Genomic DNA, 24,655 nt, shown 5'->3' with positions numbered 1-24,655 from the left:
CAGACTATGCAGACACATAGGGCCACATAGGGCCACTAGGGGGCCCCCAAGCTGAAAGTTCAGGTTCAGCCTCAATATATTTGGGGATAATTACATTACATTACATGTCATTTGTTAGACGCTTTTATCCAAAGCAACTTACACACATTCAGTACTGTGGACAATCCCCACAGGAGCAATTTGGGGTGAAGTGCCTTGCCCAGGGACACAACGACCTGCTGACTGCAGTGGGACTCGAACTTGCTATTCCCTGATTCGTAGTAATCTAATTAAAATTAGCGGTCTTTATTTGTAGACAGCCAAGCCCCCTCCTGTGTTCGGTGAAGCATTATATGCTTAGAAATAAAATGTAGGATATAAACACAACTCAACTGCAACGATAGCAAAGCTGTGGCTTGTGTTTTTGGGGTAATAAAGTCCAAATCATCGTTGGGCTGTCACATTGTTGAGAAAATGCTGCATCTCTTGCATTCATTGACATAGAGGAGCCTTATTGTTTACCTTTTTAATATCATTTGTTGTAAGTTTCAATTGCTTGGTTTTCGTGAAATTAGCCTGTTTTCCTCTTAAAGTGTAACAGATTGATGCATCTCCACAGATCATCTTAAAGGCTTCGGAATTCCCCCATTGTAGTTAAAAAACTGTAAAAACTAGGGCCCCCAAACAGCATCTTGCATAGGGCCCCCAAAAAGCTAGAAACGGCCCTGCCTCTGGAGGATAAACATCCTGTTTTTTCCAATATAAGATTGCATGAGTGTTTTTTTCCCACTTAGAACAGTGATCAAAAGAACTTTTGGATATTAGAATTTGCAGTACTTTCTGTTTTGTGCTTTTTTTGGAAAACATATATCTAAAAGATGTCTAGGGGAATACAAAACTGTTTTGCAGAGCAGTGGGATTCCTCTGTATGGATTTACCTGGGACTCCAGGGCCTGGATTTTCCCCTCCAACTCTTTGATCTTCTCTTCCTTCTTCTGAGACTCGGCCTGGGCCTCCTGCCGTGCACTGAACTCCTCATCAAACTGTCAGAAAAGAAAAGCAAGTATGTGCTCATATGAGATAGATGAAAACACACACACAGGTTGGTGAGCGGCACATTGTCTCCAGAGAGCAGCCACAGGGCACATCAACAGCAACCAAAACACGCTGTCTTACACTGGCCGATTTCTATTCATAGCTCTCATGGCCCCAAAACCCTGGTGTCCTCCGTCTTTGTGTCAGGCATGGCTTTCATTAATGTTGATGGATCTAACCTTTGCAGAAACCAAGACATGTCGCTACAATGATTTCAATGGCCCAGCAGGGTAGGCGGTGGGCTGCTATCACAGGATTCTTGAGGAAAAAAACATCCAGGACCCCCTGGGTGTTTTGCCAGCCAGGGAAAGTGAGGCTCTTTAAGATACATTAAAACATCATAAAACATAAGCAGGAGGTAAGGTTTCAAATGATAAGTTTTCAATATCAAATTAATAAAAGACACAATTGAAGTTTAATTTGGGAACCTTTGATAAAAAAAAACATTTGACAGCAGTGCATGAGATAAATATTCTGTCAACTAACGTTTTCATCATACAGCAAAACAGTATACTGTAATGCAATTGAGGCAAGAAATTGGTACTGAAGAGTATTGATTCAGATTTGATCAGCGCTAAAGAAAAGTTATTTTTAGAAATTGCTACCTTCTCAACCATTAATCTATGTAATTACCTGAAAAGGAAATGTTAGATAAAGGGAGAACCCCTTGAAGAGCCAGCTTGAAATGCAGAACAGAATTAAAAGAGCCGGCACATATTTTAACTCTGTCCCGGCACTGTGCACAAATAAGTATACATCAGTACATCGGCATTGATTCTTGTAATGCTGATACAGATCATGTAGCGTCACACCCAGGTATTGATCAGGGCATGGAAAATCAATAGCTTGTCTGGGAGCTCTTAGGGAGGAAAAACTTTCCTGATGGGAGCCAGCCGACCGAGGGGGCTGTTGGGAGTGATTAATGTCTCACCTTTTTGGAGTACTCTGCAGCATTCTGCTCACTCTCCTCAACTTTGGCTTTATCCACACACTGATCTGCAAGACAAGAGAGCCACAGTTAGGAGACACTTCAAAGGAGCGATGTGCATCATTACCTGCTGATGTGAAAGTTACAATTAGACCTGGCTCGTGTTTCTCAAAGTATATTAGAGCTTGTATGATTGGAAATCTATCTAAAATGGTATGTTAGATCTATTAAATGTTTACATCTTAAGATTGGCTTACAAAGCTGTTATAAATCATAGATGCTTATCACTATAACAATTTGTAAAAAGTACATCATGAAGGAATTTAAGCCCTTCATATGAATCATATAACCTTAGATGTTAAGGGTATAGCATTTTATGATATGTTCAAAATGTACTTTACATACAGTCTGCGTGACATCAGTCAAAATGTTTTATTTGAATAGTGGAAAAGTACTAAACAGAAACAGTGTTCTGCCAACGTATCTTTTTTCAAATTCCTTTTTGTGTGTTTCGTTTTTTTGTTGTATTTGGGTAGATGTTCAAAAGCCCATACATGGTACAATTAACCTAGAAATTAATCACCTGAAGGATCGTGTATGTGCAAGTTTTAGGTGTAAATGATTGTTAGATCACACATCGCGCAGCAGGTTTACCCCTCTCAAAATAGGAAACACCGGAATGTGAAAGAAAACGGGAAAGAAGAATAGAGGAGACGCACCTTCAAATGACTCATGACTATATGTAATGTCACCTATTTCATTTTATGTGAATTTAACAAAACATGTTGTTATAAGTATTTTCCTCAACTGATTAAATTGCAGTAAAGTGAGTGAAATAACTTATTCAATAATATGATATTTCTCTCTGAATGTGTTAGAAACTTAAGCATAATGAACCTTTGTTGGCAAGTCGCAGAACTGTTTGTGACACAACAGATGCGAGAAAGTGGTGTTATTTATATATTTTCTCTGTTTGAAAGTAAATCTCCATTAGAAATGCAGTGCAAAAAGATGTTTTGCCTATGATTCGAGGAACATCGCTCTGCAAATGAGTAACTCAGGAAAACCACATGTGCAATGTTTTTGAACTGGCTGAATTCATTTGACCAGATATAATGTATTATTCATGAATAATCAGACGACCTTGTCTTATAGGTCGAACCACTGCAGGTGTTTGTCAGAGAAAATATCAGGGTGGATAAATAGAGTGACCTTTTTTACTAACATCAATAACATGCCTCCTGTACGTGTTTAGTTCAAAACAAGTGAAATTGAGGATAATGTTTGGATATAAGGATCTTGACTACAACATTTTAAGACTTTTATGAATCATTTTAAACCATTGCCAACACAAATGTCAAATGAATGAATGAGGAAATGGGAAGCCATTCAAAAAGTACCAATCAGGTGGGTGAAGTCCACGTCCAATCGTTTACTGTAGCCAAAGTCAGGGTCCATCCCACTGCGATGCAGAACCACCTGGGACACGCATTCTTCTATCACCTTGTAATACTGAGGCCTGAGGGGTCAAAAAACATGAAGCAGAACAATTAGACAAGCCACAGAAATATATGACTGACACAAACTCTACAAGGCTAATTAGCCACAAATAATTCCCTTATCCGAGCTAGAGGTCACAAAATGCCATGTCAGAAAGTGTACCGCTGGAGAAAATAGGAACCCTATTAAATTTGATCACTTGCTTCACCCCGATCATGAAATTAGCAGATTAATGGGCACCCAGAAGCCAGGTGTGTGTTAGTCTGTCCATTTCAAGGTGACAGACGGTAGCCAAGGCTACGCTTGCCCTCTTGCCTAATTTGCAATCATCTTTGCCAATTAGAGCAACCATAAAAAGTGAAATGTAAATCTAATCAGTGAGATGTGTGTAATTGAAAGCACAATGACCGGGAAAACATTTCGGCCAGTTAGGAGTGAGACTGAGTGCTTGGTGTTGTTGAGCGGGGTGTGTGAATGAGCCCCAGAGTCCAATACCGCCACGCAGGTTTCTATGTGACCTTTTCTCAGTAACATTATCAACTCTAATTGCAAGTGACATTTTGCAAATACAATGGCAGCGTAAGATGAGCTCCAAACTGAGAAATAATTTATTTCATAGCATGACATTGACCAGAAGTTGATGGTTAAATTCACGGAAGAGACAACTTGTTTTGTGTTCCTCTTAACCCTGTAAGGCCCCCGGTTGTAATTTTACAACATTACTTTAAAGGTGGGGTAGGTAAGTTTGAGAAACCGGCTCGAGATAGACTTTTTGTTATATTCCATGGAATGCTCTTAACATCCCGATAGCAATGAATATCTTAAGTGCTTTGACAAAAAATCCATAAAAAAATGTCATCTCTGGAAGCCTTAGTACTGTAAAAAGCACGACCAATCATCAGCCCGGCTAAAATAACTGGATGGCCTACCTGCCTGTCAGCCTTCCATCTGTGCACAAACTTATCTCGTGCCCTCATTGGTCATGTGCAAGTTTGTGTGTGTTGGAGGAGGGGCTCTGTAAGGAAGTGGCAGATTTTTTTCAGGCTGTGTATTTTCAAATTCTAGCGCACTCGAGCTGGTTTCTCCAAAATTACCTACCCCACCTTTAAGTTATCCTAAAAAAGTCAGTAAATGTTTTGTTTTTTGGATAGAAATACTACATTTACATAATCAAAAGGTCCTTTTGTTCAGCCTCACAATGCTATCGGGTATTAAATGTGTGTATGGGTCCTGCCCTCTGGCCATACGCAACTTCCAAATCTTCAAACGAGCAACATCTCTTTGTTTCATTGGACTGGATTTGTCAGATTCAAGTAAGTAAAATGTGTCAAATACTTTTTGTTGTGAATATTACAATGTCTAGAGTCAGTTTCTGTGATAGCTGTTACTAATTTAAGGAACAGCTCTTTTCTAACTGAATTGTTCTCGATAATTATTAAGGATCAGTTTTCTACACCTGATTCCTCCGTCCAATTACCACTCAAGCTACATTTATTGCAATTGGACGGAGGAATCTGGAGTAGAAAAACTGACCCTTAATAATCCTCGAGAATAATTCAGTTAGAAAAGAGATGTTCATTAAATTACTAACAACAATCACAGGAGCAAACGCATGTGGATGACACCAACTAATTGTTGCATTTCTGATTCAAACTGTGCGTTTGTTACCTGTGAGCTTTAGAATTGATATTTAAATTGTTTTATTGTTTTCTAAAGCTCTTAATGGTATTTCACCTCATAAACCTTTTAGAACCCTCAGGTCTTCTGGTGCTGGCCTTTTAATTACACCTGAAGTGAAAACAAAGACCCATGGAGAGGCGTCTTTTTATTATTACAGCCCACAAGTGTGGAACAGCCTCCCGTAGGGCTGAGGAGGGGGGGGATGTTCATACTTTAAGTGCCAATTCAAGACCCTCCTTTTTAATTTTGATTTTAATTGATATTTATTCTCAATGTATTATTGCATAATCTTATTTGTATCTTCATTTTATTGTTTTATTATTGTTTTATTCAGTCCTTTGTTGGTAGTAGGTGTTCTTATTAATGTGTTATGTGTTTATTAACTGGAAAGGGGAGCTTTGTATTGTTCCTCATTGTTGTTAATGTTTTTGGTTTTACAAAGCACTTTACCATTGTGTTGGAAAAGTCCTCTAAGAATAAAGTTTGATTTGATTCGCGTTATTGAAATGTAATAATTGATTTGGGCAGGCGGAGATGTGAGCAAAGTGTTTTCAGGAGGGTGAATTTGTCTAATTCCAAGAAAGCACTTATATCTAAGTATGTGTTGAAAATAAAAGGAACATGAAAAACAGCAACTTATTTTATCAATATTTAAACGAAATGAAGTTTATTTCCAAAGCTTTCTCACTGTTGCCCATATATCTAACAGCTATGTTGTGCTGGTGCCTTGTGGGTGGACAGGCCATATCACATTATGAACAGAAATAAGGAAAAACACACAATTCTGAGCCAAAGCAAATAAAAATAAATCAGCATTTAGGTGCACTGTTTTGAAAGCATGAAATGCCATACATTAAGCTTGAGCTGGTAGATTCGCCCACTCATGATTGGAACAAGCTAGTGAAAGCTCACACATCGCCCTGCATGGCTTAAGCACTGTGGCACTCGGCTTACAACTGTCACCAATGTACACCACATTATTATCTCAATAAGCCGCCCTATTTTCCCTCCGTCCTCCATCCTCCGCCACCACCCAGCAGATAGGGGCTGGGTGGAGATAACTAGAGATGCAGAGAGTGACCCAGAACTGTCAGGCCCCTCCACAGTGGGCAGGGCTGGGCTCCAGAAGCAGGCAAATGTCCCCTGCATCATTCCCCACCTCTTCTTTCACTTTGGCACCTTCTATTTCTTCCAATGATAGCTCGCAGTTCAGCACAGCCCAAGCCACTTGATCCAGCTCTGCTCCACATAACCAGTTTAATCCCCATATCACTAGGCTCCAAAAGAGCAGATCTGCTCTATATTTACTGGGTGGGTTTGGTGTGCTCCCATTCATTAGGCTTGCAGTGAGAGATTAATTATCAAAAATAAACCAAGTCCCAGAGGGGAGCGCAACAACTAATGTTGTGTTAGGAGGAATGACAGTAGACAGAGCACTTAAACCCTTGGCCCGCTGTTGAAGTTATTATTAGAATATGTATTATACTGATACATTAATTATCATTGAATTTAGATATGTAGTTGATGTATGAATCAAGCTACAATGTGTGCTATTATTTCCAAGAAATACAATAAAATAACAACCTAATAATTTATTTTAGATGGAATATTATGAGCACAATTCGAAGACAAAGCAACAATAGGTCACACGTGTCTACAACATGCAGGACATTAAACAATTGTGACTAGAGCTTTTTGTTGCTATGACACATTCTTGGAGATGCATGATTGTGATCGATCGCACAACTACTTCTAATGGGACATTGTACTATTACTATTTCAAAGTCACCCGATGTTGACCATGACATGAAAGGATCATTACTTTATTGGCAAAGACTGAAAAAATATGGATAGTATGTATGGAAAAAAGCTGCATGTACCGTGGTACTGCATCTTCTATCATGTGAAATCACACACCAGTGATGTATGTGTAATAAACTGCCTCGGTCAAAATGAATTCCTAGTATAGATGTCTGTGTGTCCACATGTGTGGGTGTGTCCTTGCATTTGTGATGGAGGCTGGAGGGAAAAAATATTTCAAAAACATATCTTTAAAAAGACGATCATTTTTTATGAGCGCTGGTACTGATCGCTCGCAGTGTTTTCTCACAGAGGCGGACATGGACACTGGAGCTGAGGTGGGCTGAACTAGCTGGTTAATGTGAATTTCATTTCTCACTTCCTAAGAGGAGATGTGGAATGAATAATTTATAACTCCAAAGCACCGGCAACTTGTCTATGGTAAAGTCACACGCCCCTCCTGTTTTTTAAAGTCTTATTTCTGCAAAAAGGTCTGACACAGCAGTGAATTCATCAGTGTCACTCCATTCAGAGGAGAAGCTTTCCTTCCCAGTGTATGACTTATTTGATCCTCAAAAGAAAGGCAGAAAGCAAGCCCAACCATTTAAAATGACATAATACTTGAATAATAAAGAAATTATTACTACTCTAATAAATTGCCACCTGCTCAACATTGTTAAATGTGAGCTTGCACGGAAGGAATTAATGTGTGTCATTATGTTCTATGGGTCAGTGTGTCTTTCAAGTCAAGTTCCACATGACATTTAGACCACTCTTCTCTGAGCTAATAGATGTTGCGTTCATGGGCAGCAGTTATATGCAAACTAAGTTACAGAAATATCAAGATATTTTAGGTTTTGCTCCAAACTTGAATACATCTTTAAGTTTTGGGGGGAACAATGTACAAAACAAATACCTGGTTGTATGTTTGTGTTGTCAAAGACAATGAAACACACCCACAGAAGCAACACAACTATGTACTTCCATAAAAAACAATGGTGAGTATATCCAAACACAGAGGAACTTCATTAGGTTATTTAAGAGACAAGCTGTTTGTAAAAATCAAAGAACTTACCTGATGTAATAGTCATTCCTGATAAGCAAAAGGTGTTGAAGAATTGACAGGAAGTAGGTCTCTGATCCAGTGTCTTTCACCATGTTGGACAGGAGGTGGTATACTTCATTCATATCAGTACAGGAGGCAAGTTAAGGAGAACAATTCAAACAATCAATTCAGTCAACAGTTAGAGTAAACTTCTTGAGAAAACACACAATTTGAGTTTCTATTCACGTTCATTCAACTCCTCGTAAACATTTACTTTTTTATTAGTTTGTGTTTTGTTATTACCCATGTATTTATTTTCCCCCAGTTCCTCACTTCAGGGTTTCTGACAGGCATCATTGTGCAAAAGCAAACAGAGATGTGATTTGTCTTATTCATTCTCTCTCAGGGGAGCTAAAACAGTGTAAACAGGTAACTTGAGGAGGGGCCTGGTAATAAGGAATGCTCCCTATGGTCTACCTGTCACTTGAAAGCGTTGACAATACAGAAAGTTAATTACAAGAAAAAGTCATGTGTTTGAATGTTTAAAGCAAGAATGATGGGGAATCACTGGGAAAAAATATGGTTCACTTCTCAGATTAAAACTGACATTCAGTCAGAAGCGAAAAATCCAAGTTATTACATTTGCAAAAGGTATTGATTATGTGTCTTACGTTTGCTTTCCCCAGGAGGAAGAAGTGATGGCTTTGACATATAAAACAGATGTTAAGTCAGACTGTCCATCATTGTATTCTTCTGTTTTCAAATACCCTGTAACTATGTATTTTAAAGATTCACTGAGTATGTGTTCTAAAGGCGATGCTTTTTTTTCAAAGAAACATTTGATATTGAAAGGATCAAATTAAAAACAATGCAAGGACCAGTATGACATACAGTATAGTATAGGATAAGACAAGCACCTCATTTCAAAATAATTGAATCTGTGATTCTACCAGGGTTCTAAAAGTGTAGCTCCAAAAAGCAAAGACCCCAGGAAACTGGATGATTTGGTGCCTATTTAATTTGTTTGCTTGAGAAAGGAGGATTTCCCCGTGGAGACTCATCTTGTTTGAAAAAGTGGAATAAGCCTTTCAGATATGAGCACACATGCAAAAGAAAAAGACTTAGTAGAGAGAACCCTGTTAAGCTTCTAGTGATGAAAACCTGATTGGCATCCTAACATGAAGTGCAGATCTTGACAATGTGTTAAATATGTACGTAGTGAAAGAGACAGTGAAGCAACACTTTCATAATGGAGGCAGAATGAACCACGTTGTGATGCTTCTCCCTAGTGTATCAGGTAGAGAATATATCTGTTAAATGCATAAGTTTTTTTCGCTTGAGTGTACAGAATGAATTAAGACCAAAAAGATCACTATAGCAACCGTCATATTTCTAAATCCACTACTACAAACATCTTGTAAAAATTGACAGATTTACTAATGGTGTTATTCAAAACCCATGACCGATTAGAGCGGACATGTTTTAACGTGTTTTAAACGGTTCTGTCAATGCTTTATTTATTCCTAATGTTATTTGTCATGTTACATCAACAGCTAATGAATGATGACTCTGTAAAAAAATAAAATAATAATTTATTCCCTCAAAAACAGAAAAAACAGCACTTAACTGCATTCTCCATTTCCCATGCCATCATCCACACAAAACAATCTGCAGCAGTTGCAATTGCAGAAAATCAATTCTTTTAAATACTGTTTGACACTCTTCCTATTAATTTCAACAATGCCTGTAATTAAACTCGTATCCCATATCAAATTTTTAGAGGGAGAGAGAGGGATGGGAATACAGGCTCCGCTGCAGTATCATTTCCCTCCCTTGTATTAGCTGAGTATGAAGCCTGGGAGAATTACCAATCCTGCGAGATTCAATTATAGCCTCACCACAGCAGCATTTGAGAGGACATGAGAAGGAGCTCAGACTGGGAAAGTATCCAACTAGCTTCGTCTATCACTAAGCTGCAGACATAAACCTAATGTAGAATGCCAATCCGTTCGGTGACACCCCCTCCACGCTGTCTTTTCTCGCTCTCAGTCTCTCTCTTTACACTTCCTCTTGAAATAATGAATAAACATGAGTGGCAGTCAGGTGTGACGTCGGCCAGTCAGTGCTGGGGTCAATCAATCACCATTCCACAGCTCATTAATATGCATTAGTGGCCTGGAGTCACCTCCTTGCACCTGGACCGGGGCCGGACACAGAGGAGACGAGCCCCTTGGGTTAATATTCATGAAACTGCTGGTAGAAACAAGACACATATGCAATGCTCAGGAAGTAGAAGTACTACCAGCGTGATATCATGCATATACGTGTGTGTGCAGTTGTGTGTGTGGGTGTTTGAGAGCTATGCGGAAAAATGAACAAAAAGGTAGCCTGGGAATTCGAATCATGCTCAGAGTCTGCAGATCAATACCACATTGTCCTTGGAAACAAACATTGGGCCTACTCATTTGTGAACCTGCTCAAGCACATCATTAATCCAGGTGCACTTGTTTTTCCTCTCCACTCCCACACATCCACAACCTCCTCCCCTCACCCTCATGTGTCAACACACACTGTCACTCACTGCGGAACTTGGTGCCAGTACTAAAAGTCGGGGATTTTGTGGAAGAAAGAGGATGTGCGAATGACCATCTGCATAACAATGTCAGCGTCTGGTTTGTCTGCTCACAATGTCAGACGTTCATACATAGCCGCAGAGAAGATTTGTGAATAATTAAAGGGTATTCTCTGGGATGCTTGGAGAAGTGTCTAACTCTGGACTCATTTAAATCTCACCTTATCAACTTCTACTCTGCATGTTTGGAGTCAAATGGACACTGGCAGATCGGTGGGGGAGAGACAATTCAAATTTTGAAAAATGGAACAGTAAGACAATGAGTGATAATGCCTTTACAGGAGAAATAGTGTGCATGTAATATAATATGACTCAACATAACACATTTTGATTTTGTTCTGTTAATAATAATTGGTAAGAACCAGCCAGTCTGATATTCTTTTTTTTTGTTTTTTGTCTACAGTCCTATAAGTCAAATAGAAGAGGAAAGGAGAGGAGACAAGGATGATAGTCAATAAAACGGAAGAGTGCATAGGTGGGAGGTTCAGATGACAGGGTTATTTACCTATACCTGGTCAGAGACGGAGCTGGATATTGTGCTCTGGCTCATCAAATCCTTCTCTAATGAACCAAGCTATGAGAGGCTTAAGCCCTTAAAGCTTGACCAAACCCACAATATACACTCATCTCACACTGTTAGTTCTGCAGGCCGATTTATCTGTATATTCACACAGAGGGAGGGGGGAAAAAGGATATTCCATCTCAGCGCGGATGTCTTCCAGGCGATGTGAGAGTTCGATGGAGTCCTCCTCCTTATTCTCATTGAACACCTTCAGCTGAATGTCGAGCTCCTCTGTCTCTTTCAGCTCCTATAATGAGTTAGACACACAGAACATAGCTGAACGTGTGAAGTTACACAAAGGTCATCTTGCAGTGTAGATTATGATAAGAATTGTATCACCTGCAAGAAATAACTTTAAAAACGTATTCCTCTACAATTGGAATTGTGTCACCTATTGTAAAAACGGTGATACTAGTATATTAGTAGAGTACTGTAGAGAACTTTGAACTGAGACGCCCTGGAATCTCTCTCTCCAGACAGAACCTATTCCTGCACACCTGTTCCAGCCACGAGGGGCTCCGGCAGTGCTCTTCACCACTTCTCTATGAATCACCGGCAGTGGAGTTTACAGACAGAGACAGGGCCAAATGTAACCCAATTTCTGCAGGTATCAATCACCCTGCACTGTTTTTGGGGCGCACCATCTGTCTTGAGCAACAGTGGTTCAGAGGGAGGAGCACAATTGAACAAAAAAAAAAGGGAAGTAGAAAAGAAGGGCCAAGTACATGTGTCAAGGACTATAAGAACAAAACAGATTTTGCTATTTTTTCAGTGGTGATCTCTTTTTTTCGCCGACGGCTACGCTGGCTCTCGAGCATAACTCATAATTAGATGAACGAGTGTCAGTTTGAATGTGGGCATTAAAAGCGGTGAATGTGGCATTCATAAATGACTGTACACTGAGACTCTTTCATATCACGGGGCAGAATAGAAGATAATTAAAGTGATGGCAGTAATAATCAACAGGAGCAGCTGGGATGACTTATTAACAACTGGCTTTGTGACACGCTCACCCCACTCGCTACAAATGAGAGCTTGAGTGATGAGTTGGGGCTCGTTTGCCTTCGCCTCATGTGAAGATTTGTAGGCCTGCTGCTAATGATGCCAGGTCGACCTGTGATGAGGGGCTGGCACTGCATCACATCTGACACAAGCTACTACTACTAGTTACACCGAGAGAACTACTACTACTAATTTACTTTATAAGAAAAACTTTTCTTATGTATGACATTTCTCTTAAAGGTGGGGTAGGTAATTTTGGAGAAACCAGCTCGAGTGCGCTAGAATTTGAAAATACACAACCGGAAACAATCTGCCACTTCCTTACAGAGCCCCTCCTCCAACACACACGAACGCGCACATGACCAATGAGGGCACGAGATAAGTTTGTGCACAGATGGAAGGCTGACAGGCAGGTAGGCCATCCAGTTATTTTTAGCCGGGCCGGCTCAGATGATTGGTCGTGCTTTTTACAGCGCCACGGCTTCCACAGATGAATGTTTTTGTCAAATGTATTTAATTTATTCATTGCTATCGGGATGTTAAGAGCATTCCATGGAATATAACAAAAAGTGTATCTGAAGTGAATTACCTAGCCTACCTTTAAGTGACACCTGGATTATTTGGTTTGAATGCCTTATCGTTAAAACTAAACAAAATTACATAATAGCACATGTTGTTCCAAGTTTTTGAATGACTGAAAACGCTCTTTAGTCATTTGTTAACTATATATTCAAAGACATTTTCAAATTTGGACAATTTTAAACAGCACACATTCAAACTCTGATTTGTTCTGATATAATGTGATCTACTAGTTGCAGTTAGAAAATATTCAAAGAGCCTCTGGGAATCATTACTATTAAAAGTAAGGTTATAACAGAATTACTAAGGCACCACAGTGCTGTGTTATTTGACCAGAATGTGTAATGAATAGCATTGATCGAATATACCGATTGACACAGGAAAAAGTAAATATTTGGGCAAAAAGGTCTTTCACAAAGTCAGGAGCGACCTTGAGTTCTCATGCATGTGAATAATGCAGCCATGTGCTGTGAAAAGGTTGAATACTCACAGGTAGGATCTTCTTGAGGCCACATCTCAAGAACTCGTTGCGTAGGTGTATCCGGAAGTCCAGGTCATCGGGGGAGGTGACCAGCGCATTGATCAGCTGCATGCAGGCGACCTGTGGAGGAGACACACAAAATAAGGAAAAGACTACAAATAAGAAATAACACATACAAGACGTAATAGTATGAGTCTACCTTTTGTGTTTTTGTATGTAAAAATATATGTCTTTTAGCATAACTGTTTCTCTTAACACTCTCTTTCCGAAACAGAGACGGATGGATTTCATCGATGAGGGAAGAAGGGTAAGGAGAGACAGAGAGAGAGAGACAGAGAGAGAAAGAGAGCACAGTTTGCGCATTATTAATGGATTTATTGGTAAGGGAAAAGCCGCGGTGTGTGTGTGTGTGTGTGTGTGTGTGTGTGTGTGCGTGCGTGCGTGCGTGTGTATAGGGTGTATAGGGTGAGAGAGGGGGGTTAAGAAAAATCGCTGATGAATGATAATGAGCAGTAAGGTGTTTCAGGGGAGCAAGCCATGGATAAGACAGTTTTCCTTGGACAAAAAATCGATAGCAGGCTGAAGGATTCCCATGGATTCTGTAAAACAACGTTTTCTGAAACTTTGACCCTGTACTTCCTGTTCTGAATGCTCTGCTTTATTAATAAGAGCCGAAACAATGCTGATTTTGTGTAGTTGCCTGGGTCAGTTTGATCAAATGTCTTACCTACTAAAACCTAGAAATGAAGCTCCAAGAATGTCCTCTGAAATACTCTCTTATCAATCATTCTATTGCTTTCACCCTAAATATTTATATACTGTTGTACAAATAACGTAATGTTGATTGTGATTGACTAGTGCAATAATATAATTTAATTTATTTTTTATTTGATGAAAGGTAGAACAGAAATGTATTTGAAATGAAGAGTATTGGTTTGTTTTGGTGCATGTTGTTATGCAATACAGATATACTGTGAAATACTGTACGCTCCCATTGGGAAAGCACATGCTTGTCGCAGTAAAGGTTGTGCCGCTGTTGACTGCGTTGCACCAGTGCGCGGCTCCAGGAACATGGCTGACTTGTTCATGTTCCACCAAAGCTTTAGAGCCTGGAACCAGACCTGTGCATTGAAACCTGACATTTTACTGTATCCACCAGAAGCCGCATTCATAAAAGACATTCCACCAAATCTTCACAGAATTGATGTGAGGCAAGAAAGCTGTGGAGCTCATGAAAAATTCTTTCTCTTCTTCTGCATGGAAATTGAAACGTACATCAAGCAACTCAGAAATACCTAGCATGTACTGTGGAGTGGGAAGCGGTTGTGTTGGGGTTCAGGTTTGGGGAGTTCTCTGTGTTTAGAGCTGCAGTGCGGGTTCCAAACATCGTGATCAAATTGCGACAGATGGGAGGTTTTTTTAAAAGTTGAAATGCAGAGTTTCTCTCGTGTTCAGCAGGCAAGCATAGCCTGAACTGCGGCAAAAAATGTTTAATGACATTATCTAAGTCTACTTCTACAGCCCTTAACAGGTTTGGGATAACAAAAGTCTATTAATTTCCTGGAATCCCCTGCATCAGCAAAGCATTTTCATTTACTTCACAATTAGCAGAGCTTCATTTCATTAACCGCAAAATTTAAAGGAAAAACAACAGCCCCCTAATAAAAGAATATCTACTTTCACTTTCACCGCCCGCCTCATCAGTTTCCTTCATGACTTCACAATCCCCGTAGTTAAAAAGGTAATTCCTTAAGTAATTCCCTTCTTTTGTTTCACAAAACATGTTTTAAGCTTCGATTTTATTGCTGCTGTAAAGTTTTTTTCCTGCTGCTAAAGAAGACTAGTGGAAATGAAGAGAGGTAGGTGCTTTACAGTAGTTGCCCTTTCACACCGAGTCCTCTGAGACACAACTTGACAGCAGTGTGGAAAAAAGCAAGGGGAAGTATTTGTAAGATGTGAGAAAAAATGAGCAAGATAGTGAGAGGAGGAGAAAATGTGAGAAGAGAGAAAAGAGACAAAAGGTTTCACTGGAACTCAACCTCTGCTATTTTTTATATATCTTTTTTTTTTGTGTTCGCAAAACTCAGCAGATGTCCTCAATGAAGCAGGTGTTTTGGATTAAAGCAGTGGCAATGGAGCTCCAGGTGCATTTCAATAGCGAAGTGATCACATCCCATCATGTACAAGAGGTGCAGCGGGGTTGACAAGGGGACCCAAGGACAGTAAGAAAAGCAGAGAAAAACACGTGTATGAAGACAGCTGAGGCACGACGGGCCCCAGAGTGACTCGACTGTCAATGTCTGTATGGTCTGGCATCAAATGTAGTTTTAAAGACAAAACGGGATTTGTGTGAATAACACTGGACTGTGATGGGTTTCTTTCCGCAATACATGGCAGAACTCCTGCTTTTGTTAATAAGTTACCTGCTTCATTTCAAAGGTTTGGATTGTATTAATAAGTGTGTACTCAAGGCATACTGAAATGTTGAGTGTTCTAAGTGCAAAATTAATTAATTAAGAGTTTTGGCCAAATAACCATTAGGGTCACCTTTATCCTTTAAAGGTCCCCTATTATACTGTTTTTCATCAATATATCATAGGTCTCAGATATATACAAAACATGTCTCTGAAGTGTTTTGCTCCAAACACCAAACAGATCATTGCAGCATTACCCATAATCCCCTCTGTTTCAGTCCTGTTTCCAAAGTGCTGATTCTCTGTCTGTTACTTTAGATGAAAATAAGGAGCCCCTCCCCACGCCCCTCTGAGAGAGATTTGGTTAAAAAGAACACAATGGTGATTCAGGTGATAAGGTGTGGGGGGGGGTTACCTTGGTTGGTGATTGGCTAATGATTATACAAGCCAAAAAACCGTTATGACATCATAAAGTGGCCGAAATCTGATCAGCTCATTTTCAGACAGGTTTTTATAGAAATGGATCAGGATGAAAAGTGAGTGAATCTTTTTTCCTGAAACTTTCAGAATCTCTTTACAAAGAGAGGACACATGTTTGTATAAAAGACAGGAACACGTGCATTTTGCATGATAGGTCCCCTTTAAAACAAAACAAACTCATTCATAATAACTATCAGACAGTGATGTTATTGTGTTTCTTTTTGGTGTGATTCCTAACCTGGAGCTGCTGGGCTTCGTGGTTCTCCAGTCCTTCCACAATCGAAGCAAATCTCTCTTTGTTGTTCCTCTCTGCAGCAATTGTCATGGCAGCTAGAATCTTATCCAGGCTGGAAGAAAACAGGGAACAGGGAGCAGGCACAACACAAGAGTCAACAAATACTTTTATCACCTCACTGACAGGACATTTACTCACAATTTCCAGCTCAACCACTGTGTATCTTATCTCCCCTGTGTGTTGGTGTGGACATTTGCTCGGCCAGTCTTTGGTCGCCCTGACAAATGTTACCGCGCTCCATCTCTTTGAATGCAATCTGGTCTATTATTGTGGCAGTATCCAATTTTGACCTCATCATGCTTGTTACTAAAGTGATGCTATACAAAAACAGGGTTTTACTGCAAATGTTTTCAATTGTCAAAGCAATTGTGGATGAGTGTATTTGGCTGTGTGAGAAAGGATGAAAATTATAGTAGGGACTAATGTGCAAATACGCCTATTGAGAAGGTAAGCAAATTGAGCACTTGCAAGGGCTCAAGGCAGCTCCGCTAAATAGAACATTGGACAATTTCCGCCTCTAAATTGTAAATGAAAGAGGAATGGTGTGCTGCACATGCAAACGCACACACACAGGATGCAATAAAAGTTAATTGATGTCTTTTGAGCACTTATGTAAACAGTGATTTACAAGTGCACACATTATAATTGGAAACAGGTGGTCTCTCTGACACTTCAAGGCCCCATTCGCTATTTTACCGTAATCAATTGAGATATTGAAACGCTTAGTCCTTTCTTTAACCTTCTTTCTCCCGGAGTACAAAAGGGCTCTTAGTCTGATATACGTTCACCTTTTTGTTCCGATAAATGTGTTCAAAAATAAATAAATGGACACACAAGGGCAAAGGTTAAACTTAGAAATATCAGCCTTATGCATGTTCATACTCACACCTGCCAGTTGGCTTGTTTTTTCCATTTGTATTGTCCTTATCAGCACAAAGAAATAAGACTTTCAGGATGACAAATGAATAGCAGTTGCTTTGTGAGTGTGCGAGATGGTGTGTCCGACCAAAAGGACTGTATGTGTGGAGTTAACTTGACAAAGAGATAAATTGAACAGCCACGCTCTGTGATAGGGGTTACAGAGTCACAGACAAGCATGGGGGGGTGCTGCATACTGAGCAGCTTTAAAGCCGGTTCAGGCAAGGCTTCAAACGGGCCAGATAGATCTGCTTAACTTGTCGTGTTCCCTTTTGATGCTGTCAGCTGAAGTGGGTGTTGAACATGAGCCAGCGTCACAACATAGGTTGGTAGAGACGTTTTTTGAGCAAGAAAGTGACGCCTCGGCTCCTTTGGCTGTCATTTTGACAGGATAGGTTCATTTTAATGCAGCGATGTGATCATGGCAAAGATTTCCATGCTAGCTTTAACTTAGTCTTGAACACTTTGAGATTGAGACAGACAGACATGCACTATCTAATCTCCCCATATTTGGTTAAATAGCTGTCTGCGGGCATGGTGTAGTGGTGACTGTAATAGATCATTTATTAAATGTCAAAGTGTGAAAGTGTTACATTCATAAAGGATTATCTGGACGGTCAGAGGTGTGAGACACTCTGCTGAACTCAGCTTCTCCAGCAGATTTTGTGTTTTTTTTTATTTCCAGCACTGCATACAGACTGACTTTGAAGTGCCATTGTTATTCTAGTCTGGCCCTGAGGGAAACAATAAAAAACACTCCCTTAAATCCAATTTATAAGCTGTCAGATGGGCGGTGTGTCCGTGGCAAACTGCACTGAGTAGTTCAACACATTAAACAGACTAAACTGCATCATCTAACCACGGGACCCTACAAATGTCTATCCTGTGTGAGGTCATCTGTCATCGATGAGCATGCTCACAGTGGGTTAACATGAATACATGCGGCTCAGCCTCTGACTGAGCACATGCCACCCAGTGAGAGGCGATTGAAACAATAGTGATATTCAAGTGTTTACAAGAAACAGACGTCTCCTATCTTCTTGCTAAACATTAGAGAGTGAAAACAGAGTGGAGACGGACCTAATCTTTATCATCTTTGTATATATATATGTATATATTTGGTATTGGTATCGTGTTGTTTCCCTATCAGCTGTGATTTACTGAGAAAGTACACTTTCAACTTTAAATACGTAAAATATTTAAAGGGTCAAATTGCAAAACAAAATACCACAATGTAAGCTGGGAAATAGCTATGCTTATATTTGAAAATGTTTATGGTATCTTTCACTGAAACCTCTGGACAGTGTCTACAATGGATCCAATGGAAAATGTCCGCAGTGATGTTTGCAGATTATCCTGAGTAACAAGGAACAAAAGTGGATTTATATTCACACCTAATGGCTAATCATTTGACACCTTAGCGATTAGAACTGAAGCTTTTAAATACGTTATCTGATATGTGACCAAATATGTATGTAACGTAACATTATTGGGAGGATACATTTACATATTGAGTCTTTCATTTTATGCAAGACTCAAGAAAGAGCAAGATGTGTGAGAACTTAATGTGACAAACAGTCAGGTAATTGGACTTACATGTTTTCCTCTCCAATAATACAGAAAGCAGACAGAATTTTGACGGTCTCTGTCATCATGCTGGTCTGTTTTGGGTCAATGGCTCGAGCCAACAGCAGCAGGCTCCGCTCATCTCCCAAGATCCTTTGCAGTCCATACTGTGAGACATAGAATGGAGGAGGTGGGAAACAGAAAAGGTCCATTGGGTATAAATTAATGAGAGCATTTGCATTCATGGGGAACTTTCACTTCAGGTAAAAAATGAATTATAGAAAGAAGCTCAAATGTAAGTTAGATATAGTTAGCCTTAATTTTCTTTTAAGGAGGGACAACGAGGCCATCGGAGAAAATGGAGAGGATGATGAATTAATTCAATTCAGGACATGACTATAGGGACAAATGCTTATAGTCTCCTGTACCTTTTAGTCTCCCCACCACTGAAGGAATGGGCAGAGCAGACCACGTGTGGGGATTAGCTCCACGAGAAGCAATATCAATAGTTCATTTATCCTTGAAATGTGTGCCACTTTTGAGAAATGAGCCAGGCTTTCCCAAAAAAAGATAATTAAAAGATCTGAGACTGTGTGCTTGAAATAGTAAAATGTGCTTCCCTTTGGTTTGACACCATCCCAGGCTTGTCAGAGTTTCCGGTTTTTTCTTTATTATAGCATTATTTTTACACACTGGTATTAAATATTAGACATTGTCTTTACACTTTAAATAGTGAATTGAAATTAGCAGGGCATTTAGGACTGCATCCAAGCAATACCATTGAATCACGCATGTATAATGAGGTAACATTGTGTGTAGATAATCTTTGTTGACTCTTACAAACCTTGTTGTTCATAAAAGCCTTCAAGCATTGGATAAGCTTATGTTGGTTCCGTTTATCAATATTTTCTTGCCTGAAAAACAAAAATGAAAAAGGATATTGTGATTATTGAGCGCATCAGAACCTGTCGCTTAAAAAATGCCAGATACTGGGATGTAATAAGAGATCACTTACTGTTTCTTATCCAGCAGCTTCTCCAGCGCTTCCAGCAGAAGACCAAGACCCTCATGACCAAAATTATTAACCCAACTAGAAAGAAGACAGAGAGATGCACAAAAAGTCAGTTTTCAAAATTCAGTCAAAATAATAATTGTCCTTCCGGTTTATTGTCACCCATGTTGAACTACCGGACAAAGCAAACACAAACAATAGTGTGTGAACCTCAGAGGACTTCATTCATCCATACTAATTATTTGGATACATTGACTGCTGTTGTTTCAAATTCCTAATACAGGGAGCTGCAAATAAAAAACACCCTACCCTCTCGAATACTGAATAAAGTCTGAATGAGTTTGAATTTAAACTGTTCCCATCTACAAGCAAATGAACAACCATCCATCTAAACTAGTGTTCTCATCGCTAGGCAGTTTGTTTCCCGGCCCCCCTGCGAGCCGCTGTGTTCCTGTGCCAAAAGATTAAGCAATGCAAGAAAGATAACACTGTAATCGATAATGGATCGCGAGAAATAATTGGCTATAAACCGCAGCGTATCAAGAGACGGCAAATGATCCAGTACAGATGAGCCCGTTTGTCTGAGGCAGGAGGACAGACAAGCTGGAGAGGGGGGGGGGTAGGTAGCTAGATTATGTCATTAGCATTACTTGTTTTCAGGCCCTTAAGTGTCAATAACGCAGAATGCATGGACCAATTTCCTGCCATTGATAGAGCATAAGTCAGTGATTCATCCCGCCTTTTTGACAATGATTTGAACTAATAATGGTTTAAGTATTAAAATCTCTTTTATTGACTCTGTGAGTCAGAGGAGACCCTCGGTTACGAATGAGAAGCATTAAGCCTGAGGCGACTGGCAAAGCTGAGGTGAGGTATTCCCTTGATCTGTGACAGGCTACAACCCCCCACCTACCATTACTAAAATCACATTACCAGACAAGCAGAGGAAATGTACAAGTGATTGATACTTAGTGTAGTGTATAATGATGATCTGTTTCCTTAATAAAAACAAAACATTATATTGCAATTTATACATGTCTGTTTACAATACAATGAGTGGTGAATATGTGCTTGGATTGTATTTAAGTCCATAAAAGAATAAAGAACAAACTGTCTCAGTTCAGTTCAGAATAATAAGATGTTATATTTGTCAGACAGAGGTGGTAAAAGTAAATAAGAAAGTTAGACAACAAAGAGAAAGAAAAAGATTTAGAGGCAGCCAAGTGCCGTAAATCCATGGCTTCTGCTTACGCTCCTAATGATGGTATTGTCAGTGTTTAGACAATAGGAAATGGTAAGGACAAAAGTAAAGAAACCTTGTGTTTATTACACGGTGAAACTGCATCGTGAGACTCTGGAAATAATGTGTGACCTCAACGCGGGGTGTGAGAACAGCAGCGAAGGAAATAAAGAGCTTTGTTCTCTGCAGCAAGGACAAGTAGAGGTTAAACTTCATTTCTATGTCGTGCTATGCTTTTTATTATTTACATCAAATAAGGTGGTTATGCTGCTAGCTGAATGTTTTTATATTTTAAATATATTACTGACCATTAAATCAAATCAAATCAAGTTTTATTTATATAGCACATTTATAAACGATTTTTGATCGAGCCAAAGTGCTGTACATATAATATCATTTATATAATATATAAATCAAATTGATACATTTTACATCAAGTGGGACGGACCCATACATAATAATATTCCTACATATCTATTAATATCAAATCATAACTAAATGCCCACTATCTTTAACTGTGATCTCACTCGGGATACAACATCTGGTTAGATTGAGAATACTGGCTCCCACTCACCATACTTCAAGAAATAAACATTAGTTATCATTTAAATGTGTTATTTTTGCGTTAATCCGAAGCATAAATTCTATCAAATAGCATTTTTAAAACCATTTATTACAAAACAAAACACAATAATTTACACTCTTAAATGAAGTTTTCCTTATCTCCCAAAACTTTACTTAAGAACTTTATCAAATGCAGGGATATGAATGTCTTCATGATGATTCTCATGATGACCCTGACGGAGCAGAACAGAGGCTCTGGAGGACATAAAGAGAAACTGGACATCTGGTATGTTTTGGAAATGAGCGTTCATACATGCACATGCTGTCACACAACGAGCAGTCAGGGGACCCATCCCATCCATTGACTGACTGTGACCAACAGTCAGAAAGACTGAAACCCGATTCCAGCAGTCAGAGCTAGCCAAAATGTGACTTCACTATGGTCAACAGTAAATGATAAACATTTGTCTAACAGCATCGATCCAACCTAACGACTCCCTTTCTACACTTTTCACAGAGCTAATTGTTTGAGATGATGTTAATGTTGCAACCCATTTTTCAGCTTTACAATGAGTTATGCCACAGAATGTAGTGAACATGATTTGTTGCTTTGGAGTATACACAGGTTGCAGTAAATATGTTGACATTCAAATGAAATTGGATGAGGATCAATCTTATACAAACACACACTTTGAAGTGACTGTTATTTTGTATATATTGATTGTTGTGCTTGCATGTATGTCTTAATGTGTGCATATGTATAAATGTGTCTCTTTATTGTGTATATGTAGGTATATACATATTTTTACATATTTGTATTTTTGAATTCGGGATTGTGGGAAACGATATTTCGATCTCTCTGTCAGTACACACAAATTGAAAGATTGACAATAAAGTTGACTTTGACACATTGGGAACAAACGTAGGAGTAAAACATTAGTGAGAAAGTTGTATTTCAACTATCAAACAAGTCAATTGGTGTAAGAAGTTAAACTAATTAAAAAAGTATTCTGTAACAGATGTTTGTCTGAAATGTTTACCTTCTCTCTATTGTTGTTGGACTCAAACAGAACGGACATAAAAGAAAGGAGGGAATTGGATTGTCTGCACTGAAACTTGTTTTCCCCAAGAATGTATACCTTGCTGCAGGTTGCAACATAATGCAGTCCTCCTTCAAGGTTTTTAAGGCAATAAATGGTTCCGCTCCTCCCTACATCCCATACTGTCGATCATTTCCTGTCCCCTCACGTATCCCCTAAGGTCTTCAGCAGCTTGCCTTCTAAATGTCCCCAAAGTTACCACAAAGAAAAGGAGAGATGGTGCTTCTGCAGTATTTTCCCCGAGGCTACGCAATGCCCTTTCTCTCTTCATCGAAGGAACTGCCTCTATGGACAACATACTATTACAACTAATAACACAAACAACAATACAAATACCTATACTACAACCACAAATCCTACTTGTAGTGTTAATAATGTTACCACTCTGGTTAACAGGCTGCTTGCCAACCACTCTTTGTATACCTCCATTTCATAAAAATAATGTATCCCAACATTTGATGAGATCAATAAAGTAAACAAGCTTACAGTTTTACCTGTGAGTATTGTAATCTGATGAACAGTGTGGCTTAGGAAGTAGAACAGAGAACGTACAGTGGCTGAAGTGTTAGGTGAAACATAACGTATTTGTATCTCTGGGCCATTTAAATATCAATATAGTAATTCAACTGTTAAGGAAGGAAGTTGAATGATCCGTTCCTTATCAGTCTCCCCTCGAATACGGGCATGCATCCAAGGATTCCATTAACTTGAGGGAGAACTTCTTCATCTAATATTGATGGCTATAATCCTCTAGTTAAGTGCCACCAAATTGTGTTACTTTTTGCAATCATGTATATACCGCAGGCAAAATAAAAAATTCATGGTCAGTCTCAGGGAAGCAATTTTATATTTTGTATTTCTTCCTACTTGCTAGGCGGAATGAGGTTCTAGTTACTAAAATGGATAAGAAATGTAGGCATTTAAAATCCCTAAATCAAGTGTTCAGGAATCAACTGAATGTTTACTAAAAACATTTCAGCCACAGAGTTATGTTATGCATTTATTTTAGCTCCAAAACATTACAAATATTCCCCAAAAAGATGGTACTGATTTCCTGACATGCTACCATAACAAAATGTAGTTATGTGTTTGTGATATTCATCTATGCGTCTGATTTTTTAACAGTTTGTGTTGTTAAGGGTCAGCGGGGACTATCCCATCATGTACAGTGGGGCAAAAAAGTATTTAGTCAGCCACCAATTGTGCAAGTTCTCCCACTTAAAAAGATGAGGCCTGTAATTGTCATCCTAGGTATACCTCAACTATGAGAGACAAAATGAGAAAAAAAAAAATCCAGAAAATCACATTGTCTGATTTTTAAACAATTTATTTGCAAATTATGGTGGAAAATAAGTATTTGGTCAATAACAAAAGTTAATCTCAATACTTTGTTATATACCCTTTGTTGGCAATGACAGAGGTCAAACGTTTTCTGTAAGTCTTCACAAGGTTTTCACACACTGTTGCTGGTATTTTTGGCCCATTCCTCCATGCAGACCTCCTCTAGAGCAGGGGTTCCCAAAGTGGGGGTCGCGAGATGATTACAAATAAAAATTTAAAAAAGTATTAAAAAAAATTGATTAATTTTTTTTTAATTATTATTATTAATAATAACGTTTGCATAGAATTTTTTTTTTTATAAAAATAAAAAAAAGTATTACAATTTTTGTATTAATCTTTTTTAAATTATTATTATTAATAATAACGTTATTAATAATAACGTTTGCATAGAATTTTTTTTCTTTGACAATCCACTTGTTTTTCTGAAATTAATTCACTAGCA

General features: G+C 38.9%; 1 protein-coding gene across 1 annotated transcript in view; it reads right to left on the bottom strand.

The window, feature by feature from the left end:
* LOC104965380 (protein diaphanous homolog 2-like) overlaps window positions 1-24,655 on the bottom strand; it is a 149,014-nt gene that overhangs the window by 12,945 nt on the left and 111,414 nt on the right. The window contains exons 8-17 of the mRNA XM_010794336.1: window positions 19,972-20,046; window positions 19,801-19,870; window positions 18,987-19,123; window positions 16,416-16,524; window positions 13,293-13,403; window positions 11,356-11,468; window positions 8,058-8,174; window positions 3,403-3,521; window positions 2,006-2,070; window positions 918-1,022 (exon numbers count right to left, since the gene is read on the bottom strand). Of these exons, the coding sequence (XP_010792638.1) occupies window positions 918-1,022; window positions 2,006-2,070; window positions 3,403-3,521; window positions 8,058-8,174; window positions 11,356-11,468; window positions 13,293-13,403; window positions 16,416-16,524; window positions 18,987-19,123; window positions 19,801-19,870; window positions 19,972-20,046 (1,021 nt within the window). The remainder of the gene's footprint in view (window positions 1-917; window positions 1,023-2,005; window positions 2,071-3,402; window positions 3,522-8,057; window positions 8,175-11,355; window positions 11,469-13,292; window positions 13,404-16,415; window positions 16,525-18,986; window positions 19,124-19,800; window positions 19,871-19,971; window positions 20,047-24,655) is intronic.

The sequence above is a fragment of the Notothenia coriiceps genome, unplaced genomic scaffold (genome assembly GCF_000735185.1).
Source record: "Notothenia coriiceps isolate Sejong01 unplaced genomic scaffold, NC01 NC01_scaffold00037244, whole genome shotgun sequence".
Lineage (NCBI taxonomy): Eukaryota > Metazoa > Chordata > Actinopteri > Perciformes > Nototheniidae > Notothenia > Notothenia coriiceps.
The sequence above is the reverse complement of the archived record's forward strand: the minus strand, read 5'-3'. Positions and strand labels throughout refer to the sequence as shown.